Source organism: Callorhinchus milii, unplaced genomic scaffold (assembly GCF_018977255.1).
Source record: "Callorhinchus milii isolate IMCB2004 unplaced genomic scaffold, IMCB_Cmil_1.0 Scaffold21, whole genome shotgun sequence".
Taxonomy (NCBI): Eukaryota; Metazoa; Chordata; class Chondrichthyes; order Chimaeriformes; family Callorhinchidae; genus Callorhinchus; species Callorhinchus milii.
The window spans coordinates 9,061,588-9,070,989 of record NW_024704762.1 but is presented as its reverse complement, the minus strand read 5'-3'; the positions used below and the strand labels follow the sequence as shown (position 1 = coordinate 9,070,989).

The 9,402-nt window shown below is 49.3% G+C and overlaps 1 protein-coding gene across 1 annotated transcript; it reads left to right on the top strand.

Moving 5' to 3' along the window:
- The first annotated feature begins 2,416 nt into the window (after positions 1 to 2,416).
- jund (JunD proto-oncogene, AP-1 transcription factor subunit) lies at positions 2,417 to 5,033 on the top strand. Its single transcript, XM_007898891.2, has one exon. It carries the CDS (start codon positions 3,320 to 3,322, stop codon positions 4,256 to 4,258), a length of 939 nt encoding a protein of 312 aa, XP_007897082.1. The 5' UTR covers positions 2,417 to 3,319; the 3' UTR covers positions 4,259 to 5,033.
- The last annotated feature ends 4,369 nt before the right edge of the window (positions 5,034 to 9,402 follow it).

Here is a 9,402-nt window from a genome sequence, read left to right as displayed (position 1 = left end):
CTCCGAGGCACTATCCCACGTGAAGGGCGCTATGTAAATGCAAGTTATCGTCAGGTTTAAGATCCCCACCACAGTTTCTCCTGAAACCCTCCAGATCAAAAAAAAGAAGAATAATTCACGGCTGTTTGTGGGACGTTGCTATATGCAAATCGACTGTATCAAATATAAGGAGTATGAGAATGAATCATTTACAACCCCATCACATGTTTATTCATTTACAGTACACTGAGCAGGTCTTGTTCCTGGTGTGGGGTGTAAAGGGTTAAACAGAGGCGAGGCTTTAGATCGAAGCTGAAAGCTGTTTAAACAAACAGTGTTTTTTGTGGAATAATTCAGCAGGCAGCTCTGCGGCTCGGCCGCTTTCTATTTGCCGCCGAGACCTCTGCTCTGTCTATAAATAACTGTGACGAGGCTCTGCTGATGTGAGCACTGCATCTCTTTAAGGAGGCCCCTCGCCACTACCTCGTCATGTGTTCAGCTGCTCGTCAGCCCAAGACACAGCCCAGGTGTTACGAGAGACTCGACTCGGGGAGTAACTCAGGGAAGTGCGTTACACCACTTGCACCAGGAGTCCCTGTAAATAATAAAGCAACAGAACACATCATTGATAGCTTCCAAAAGTAATAATGGTCACTCAATCCACGACTGTTTGTGGGGACGCTGCTGTGCGCAATTAGTTGGCTGCTGAGTTTCGCCCTCAAAATACACAGTCAATCCGCTTCACAGTATATTCGGTCAAGCGCTTTGGGACATCTCAATGACGTGATAAGGCGCTGCATCAAATGTTATTTTAATTTAATTTAATTTGTTATTTTTAATTATTGATAAAACCCAGCACACTACCCAGAGGCAACAGAGCAGGAAAAGTATCTATATTTTATATGTCACTGAGAGTTGATAAATAGCAGAAGTACCCCCAAAAATCCATCTCCTATTACAAAAAAAAAGGCAAGTAATTTTTTTCTGGGGGGGGGGGGAAAGTAGCTGTGTGGTTTTTTTTGGATCGGGCTGACCTCGCCCACAAGTGCCGAGATGTGTTTCAGTGCTGTATTGACATCATCCATGTGTTATGGGTTTGTAAACATCCAAAACAAAAGTTTTAACCGTGTTTTGACACGACAGACAGCTGCTTCTTTAAGAAAATCGGAACTGTGTTATGAAGGAAGTCAAACCATGGTAACCCTGGTATTTGCTAAATCAGCCCAAGTGTCTTTCGTTCGGAGTGAAAATATCTCATTCTTGTTCGAGAGAAGAAAAAAAAACTTGTTCTGAAAAATAAAGCCAGCTGCAGAATGTGTTTAAAATGTGTTTTCAATCTGTGCCACTCCCGGCGATCATAAATCTTAGCTCTAACGTTTTAAGAGCCGCGAATCCAGTTTTTCAGGCAGGGAATGGAGGAGAGACTTTTCATATTTTTTTTTAAAAAAAAGATATAAAGTGGCTTCCATCGCTGGAGGCAGTGGAGTCAGAATCGGTTCGAGTTTTAAACCCTTTGAACTCCTAAACGCGTCTGGTTGTTAACGAGATGTTGGCGCTAAAGTCAAGCACCGAACACCAACCAGAGCGCCGGGGATCACCAAGGAGAGCGTCCCGGAGCGCTTCGCACCGGCGGAGTCTGACAACCAGTGGTGTGGTCGGGTGGGTGGGTGGGTGGGTGGGGTGGGGTAGAAGGTGGGGGTGGTGGGTGCTGTCCGACCTGAAGCGCGACCCAGAACAAAAAAATGAATGTGAATACCGTTAACGCTAATCAACACCGAGAGGCGCGATAAAAGGCGGGAGGAAGCGAGGACAGCTAACGTCAGCTTGAAGCCCTCAGGGCTTCTGGCCGGGGGTTGGAAATGGAGAGGGAGCGAGAGGGTGGGGGTGAAATCCACACTCAGGGCAGTGTGGGTGGGGTGGGTGGGCGGGGGAGTGGGGGGGGAGTGGGGTGGGTGGGGGACCTTGGGTGTGGAGCCTCTCCCCACCCACCCACCCACCCACCAAGAGAGGGAGGGAGTGTGTGTGTGGAGAGAGAGAGAGAGAAAGAGCAACAGTGGTGGTGGTGACCCAAAGCCCCTTTAAGGAGCCACGTGCCGCCCCCCCCCCCTCCTCCTCCCGGCCCCGCCCCCCCAGCCCCCGCCATGACGTCACCCCACAAGGCCCCGCGCTATTTTGGAGTATACATCCCGTCGCCCCTGGCAACGCCGGGCCAATGGCCGCGCCGCATGCAAATGGGGAGAGCGGCCACGACGTCACCCGGGGCCAATGGGGAGCCGCGCCGGTGACATCATGGCCCGGAGGGGAGCACGTGAGCGAGGGGATAAAAGGCGGCCGGCGGGAGGCGAGCGGGCCAGAGCGGCGCGGCCGGAGCGAGAGAGAGAGACGCGCGCACACACACAGCAGCAGCAGCAGCACCACAGGGACAGCCACAGCCGCCGTTACTACTCCGGAGGCGGCTCTGCTCGGCTCGTTACTCGGAGCCGCTGCACCTCACTCTCTCCACCGTCCGTCTCCTTCTCGCTCTTGTGCTCCTTCGTTGGGAGGAAGGACCGTTGTTGTTGTTGTTGTTGTTGTTGTGACCGGGAGCCGTCACTGCCTCTCTTCTCAGCTCTCGTCCCCGTCCCCGTCCGTACGTCCGTCCATCTCCTCCTCCCTCTCGGCATCGCTTTGGAAGACATCTGGTGTTGCGGACCCCCCCCACACACACACACACACAGAGACACAGAGGGAGACCCCCCCACACACACACACACACACAGAGGGAGACAGAGAGTCTCCCCCCCCCGGGGACCGGTCTCCCCCTTTTCTACGGTCTCGAGTTGAGAACTTCTCGTTTCGTGTTGCACCGACTTCGCTGTGTACCCGAGAGAGAGGGAGAGAGAGAGAGAGAGAGAGGCTCTGCTCCCGAGACCACCACTCACTCACTCACTCACTCACTCGGTCCCCGACTCGGGGCAAAAGAAGAGAGAGAGAGAGAGAGAGACAAGTGAAGTCGGGAGGGAAACTGAGCCCCGACTTTCTTCTTCTTCTTCTTCTTCTTCTGTTGCTGCTGCCGCAGCGGTTAAAGAATAAATACACCGGAGAACCAAACCCGGGCAACGAGAAAGCCTTCCGCGGTGCCGTCATAAAGGTTGGCCAGAGGAGTAGGACCTTCCCCTGATCCTCAGCGGGTGAAAGGAGCAGCGGATTTGTTGTTGTTGTTGTGGTGGTGGTGGTGGTTGTCCTTGCGGTCGCTGGTGGTTTTTTTTATCGCCACCCCCACCCCCCGACCGATATCATTTACCCCTCCTCCACCCCCTACCCCGGGGATCCAGGCTTCCTTCCAGGAGTTTTTCACGTGATGATGGAAACACCCTTCTATCATGACGACGCATTGAACGTTGCATTTGGACAGAACGCCTACAACAACAACAACAACACCGCCAACAGCAGCCGCAGCAACGCCGCCGCCGCCTCCGCCAGCGCCAGCATCATGAAGAAGAACCTGAGCCTGAACCTCACCGTGTCGCCCAGCAACCTCAAGCCTCACCTGCGGGAGCACGAGGGCACCCTGACCTCGCCCGACCTGGGCTTCCTCAAGTTGACCTCGCCCGACCTCGAGCGCCTCATCATCCAATCCAGCGGCATGGTGACCACCAGCCCCACGCCCGGTCAGAACCTCTTCCCCAAGGGGGTGACCGATGAGCAGAACAGTTTCGCTGAAGGCTTCGTCAAGGCTTTGGAAGACCTCCACAAGCAGAACCAGTTGAACGGAATTATCTGCCCTCAGACGGTCACGGGGGGCATCACTACGGCCAGTTCTGGTAACATCCACCAAGACCCTCCCATTTACACCAACCTGAACACTTTCAACCACGGATCAATCAACACAACAGTTAACTATGCTACGGACACTGTGTCCTACCCTCCCCTGGCTCATCCTTTGGGCCAGCAGTCCAGGCTCCAAGCTCTCAAGGATGAGCCCCAGACCGTGCCCGACGTGTCCGGGCTGGGGGACAGCCCCCCACTCTCCCCCATCGACATGGACACGCAGGAGAGGATCAAGGCGGAGAGGAAGAGGCTCAGGAATCGGATCGCGGCGTCCAAATGCAGGAAGAGGAAGCTGGAGAGGATTTCCAGGCTGGAGGACAAAGTTAAGAACTTGAAATCCCAGAACTCTGAACTGGCCTCCACCGCCAGCCTATTAAGGGAGCAGGTCGCTCAACTCAAGCAGAAAGTCATGACGCACGTCAACAGTGGCTGCCAACTATTACTGACTCCTCAGGTCCAAGCCTATTGAGAGGCTCGTGATTGTGTGTATGGACGTTCTGTGCAAACTCTCCATTCAGTGCATCATGCTTGGAACATGCGGCTGATTGTGCTGGCCCTTCAGAAGCCGAGGCTGGGACTTTGAGAACTTGTTTTGTTTCCTAACGAGACGAAAAACACACCGAAGCATAAGGCTTTGTGCTCTTGAGGTATTGAGGTGCATATCAGCAGTGACTTTACGTGAAGCTCGTTTTTTTTTCCCCCCCGAAAAGAAAAAGTTTCCCATCGACCAAAAAAAAAGAAAGAAACCCTGCTACGTTAACATGTTATAATGCTGCATGTTTTGTGTCAAACTTGCTACGCACACCAACAAACAAACAAACAACGACGCCGTCAAAGAGATTGTTTGTTTGTCAAGACCCCGGTTGCATGAAATAAATAAAAGCTGGCTCCAAAACGCAGACCAACCCAAGCAAAAAAAAGGAAAGAGACTCTACAGCTATTCGGCGTATACTGCACACACAGTATATTGGGTCTCTCCGAGTGTCGTCATGTGTTTGCAGTTGCAATGCAAACCCGTTTTAAGAAACCTTTTTTGTAAATAGTTAAGTGTCCGTGAAACTGTTACAACATTCGTGTTGGAATGTACGTTTTTGTTACCGTGTCAAGCTGTTTTTTTTTCCAAAAAAGAAAGATGCTCTATTTATATACTGTAATGGGAACAGTGCGATTCCCAGTTGCTATACATTCCAAATATGTATTGCTCACGATTCTGTGATATTCAAATAAAAGTATTATGTCTCATACTTTTTCATCTTTGTTTTTGGTGATTTGCAAACTGGTGGTGGTGGTGGTGGGGGGGGGGCGGTGGGGGTCGGAAGGGGGGCTCGGGGGGGATATGAGGTTGAGCATTGCAGTTGGGTGGGCATTAGAAGGTTGGGTGTTTTAAGCCCCAATGGGGCCCAACTCAATGGTCTCAAAGGACTTGATAGAAAACAGGATTGAATCCTCTCTGGAGGTCTGCAATACTCGGGAGAGTGCAGTACATATATCCTTAAGATAAAGGCTTTAGTAACTTGATGGTGATCTGCCTGTTTAGTATGATTGAGGCCCTCTATATAAAGGTCTCAGGCAAGGCTCCGCATCAGGGAGGGGGGGGGGGGGGGGCGAACGATTATACCTGAGTGATTGTGTGAAGCGATATACATACAGCAGCTCATAAATAACAACTTGCATTTATATAGCGTCACTAACGCGGGGTCGCCCTCTGGGCTGCTACCCTGCGCGAGGGGCCCTGTATAAAATGCAAGTTGTCGTAGTGACTTAAAACTGTAAATCAGCATTGCAGCTTTATGTTTGCCTCCTGGCCAATATTCCTTCCCAAAGAAACGGGTTTAATTAATCATTAATTTCATTGCTGTTTATACCACACACATTTCTGTTGTGTGTCTGTGAAACCACCAGTGCCTTGAAAGTGACTCATTGTGTGAAGCGCTATGACAAGCAAGATAAGATTCTATCGGATACAAGTGATGGTAATTTTCTTTGAATGTTGATGCAAACATTGTTTGGGCCATTCTAGGAGCCAAAGGGTTAATTCCACCCACTTCTGACCCATTACATTTACAATTTATATAAATCACCTGTGGTGTGTCAAGTGGATTGGGAGCAATCCATCTTGTTTCTCCTCTCAACTCCTGGTGGGGGTAAGATATGATTTCACATGTGGTAATACCTCTTTGAATTTTGGTTAAGTGCAGTAATCGAGGCTGCTTTCCCTCTGACAGCTCATTTCACCTCAAAACAGCTTCACCTCGTTTGCTAAGCTTGAGCTTCCTTTCTGTGCTGACTTTTGGTCAATCAGCATGTTCTCAGCGTTTTGTGGAGTCCTGCAGCTTAGTGGTTGGAGAGCTCTGTGCCTCACAAGCGAGAGGACCTGGGTTTGATTCCCGGCCAAGGCGAAACCTTAGGCAAGTTTCCTTACTCCACACGCCTATGTTTATCTAGCAGTAAGTAGGAATCCGGTTGTTAATCAATTGGTGGATTGCTTTTCCGGGGGTAATAATCCCTTAAAAAAATTGGTCTCTCGATCCATGACTGTTTGTGGGGCACTGCTGAGCGCAATTAATTGGCTGCGCGTTTCGCCCACAAATCAATTCACTTTACGGTATGTTCTGTGAAGCGCTTTGAGACGTCTCAAAGACATGATAAGGCACTGTATCAAATGCAAGGATTATTATTATCCTCTGTGTTCTTCACTCCCAGAGAACAGCGACCCAGTTATCCCTGACGTCAGCATTAAACTGTTTGAACTGACTCACTTAAGAGGAGCGGCTCACTGCTCTTGTGATCCTGTCTGGCTGTGAAAAGTCTAGGATGTTGTGCGCTCCTGAGCTCTGTGCTGTACTATTGCAGTGTTATCTGGTGTGAGGGGAGAGCAATGGCATCAGAGAAGGAAATGGAGTGGGAGGTTAGGATAGCTGCCCCTCTCAGTCCTACTAATGGGGCCAGGCTGTATGGTCCTATCGTCAACAGTGCTCCTCATTACTGAGGACCTACTTGGCTTAGGTATATAAGACTACCAAAGCTGCCAACTCAATTCCGAAGAGAACCACTCCTCTGCCATGATCAATCTCAGAATAACTCCGGGTTCTTGGCCTTGTGGCTCGTTATTTGCTTAGAGGAGTCGATTATTTTTATATACTTGAAACAAAAAATTGCAAGGCTTTGGGGTCAGAGCGGGGTGAGAGGGACTAATTGGTAGCTCTTTGAAAGAGCAGGCACAGCTACGATGGGCCGAATGGCCTCCTTCTGTGCGGTAGGGTTCTATGATTCTAAGATGGTTTGTGCTTGTGATGCAACGGGGATGGGTGTGTGTGGGGGGTACTTTTGTCATCGATCTCATTTGGAATGGAAAGGGAAAAGAAAATTAAGTGAGCGTAACTGGGTGAGCCGAATCCAACATTAATTGTCAATTTTAACAGTTCCCGTCCTCACAATGAGCTCAGAACTGAGTTCATTTCCAGTCAGCGAGCACAGAGACAAGGCTTTTTGATGTAGGTCAGATAATGTGGCTCAATTCAGTTCAACAGTCATCTGAAACCTTAACCAACTTAACCCCTCTCCACCCCCACACCCCCAGGCCGTTCCAGTTTAGTTCCAGTTTTAACTCAAGCACATATATTTATCAAGCAAGTCCAAAGGCCTCAGTGTTTTTTTAGGGTAATTAATTGCCAAACATAGTGTGTGGGGTCTATTTCAAGGCGAGCAAGGCAGCCATTTTGACTGCAGCTGGATCCCACAATGAGCTATGGGGTGAATGACCGATTCTTTGTAAGCTACAGAATCGTGGTGTCCTACAATGCCTTGCCTTCCCCTTCTCCCTCCCCAGACGGTCACACCCAAAGGTCCCTTGATGAGAGCATGAACCCTGCAAGTGTTATTTTTACCCCCTCCCTTTTCCAGAATAACAGAAGCCAATTGTAGTGTCTCAACCGCCAAACGAACTGAGACAAGCTAACTCAGCATCGACCGAGGATTGAAGCTGACACGTCCCTGGTGGGTCCAGCTTGGTGCTATAACACGCAATGACAAACAAAACATGTGGAACCCATACACGGAGGGAATTCTTCAATGAAATCCTGAACGTTTCAGATATCTGAGGCGAATGGCAATAAAATTAAACGGCAAATGGCCTTAGCGTTTCCTGCTGTGGCTTGTGCGAAACGGTTCGGAGGGTCCGGGGAGAGGAAGAGAGGCAAAGGGATTTGGGAATCTTGTGTTGGCTAAACAAGTGAAGGGGGAAGGGGGAAGCTGTTTATGTTTTGAGCTTTGCAGAAAGCCAGCTACAATCGAAGGGCTTTGTCCCAAGGCAGCTGCCTGCATTGCGTGCCAATGCTTGTTTATACACAGCCTGGGCCCAAACCCATCAAATACAACTCGGCCATGTGCCTAGTGCTGGTACAGAGAGAACCAGCAAACCCAGCTCTGTGGCTCCGTGGCTGACTAGCACCGTGGCTTTACCACACACCAACCTTGCACCTCGTGGCACTGAACCCATCCCAGACTGCCCATCTGTCTGTCTATCCGTTGGCTATGAAGGCCCTTTGAGAGAAGGGTCTTGGATCAGTCCCAGCCCAGTTCCTATTGGGCCCAGAGGAGATTTCTCACTCCTAGGGCTGGTTAGTGTGGGAAACAGAGACATTTCAGACTGGAGCAGTGAGGGTGGTAGAGGATCTCCTTGGAGGTTGGGTCTGAAGCCAGAAGAAGGCTTAATGTGATGTAAATTCCCCCACGTTTCGCCCACAAAATATACAGTCAATTCACTTTACCGCATATTCCGTGAAGCGCTTTGAGAGAACAACAAACAACAAATTACACTTGGATAGCGCCTTTCACGTCAGGCGGAAATCCCAAGATAGAGACGTGTCAATGACATGATAAGAGGCTATATCAAATGCAAGGATTATCATCATTATTATTTATTATTATGTTTGATTCAGCACCTGCAGCCTGTTCCAATCCCTGAGCACCACCTTATCGCATTAAAATACTGAAGGTATCTTGTCGCATGTTGGGACGTCTAAGCTGACACTTCAAAGCAGTGCTGGGGGAGACCGACATCGATATCAGAGGTGAACCGTTAAACCAAGGTCCTGTCTGACTGTTTAGGTGGACGGTTAAAAATCTCACGGTGCTCTTTGAAAAGAGAAGCGAGTTTTCCCTGGTGATAGAAATTGACCGTTTGTTTCATGGCTGTTTGTGGGACATTCCTGTATGGAAAGTGGTTGCTAAGTTTACCTACGAACGGTCACTAAGCATGACAGACATTTTGTGAAGCACTCTGACGTCCCAACATGGGACACGATAACTTCAGTACTGTAATACTTCAGTATTGCTCAATGTAATAGGTGTTAATAGAAGGTTTGTTATTTATGAGGTAGATGATCTGTTTTTTGGTACATTGACAGAAATCATGTCTACTATTACAGTATTATACCTACAGGTATACAGGGCGAAACCTTGGGCAGGTTTCCTTACTCCACACACCTAATAATAATCCCTCCAAAACAAAACAATAATGAATTGGTCATTTTCAATCCACGACTGCTGTGCGCAATTGGCTGCCGCGTTTCGCCCACAAATATACGGTCATTTCACTTTACAGCATATTCT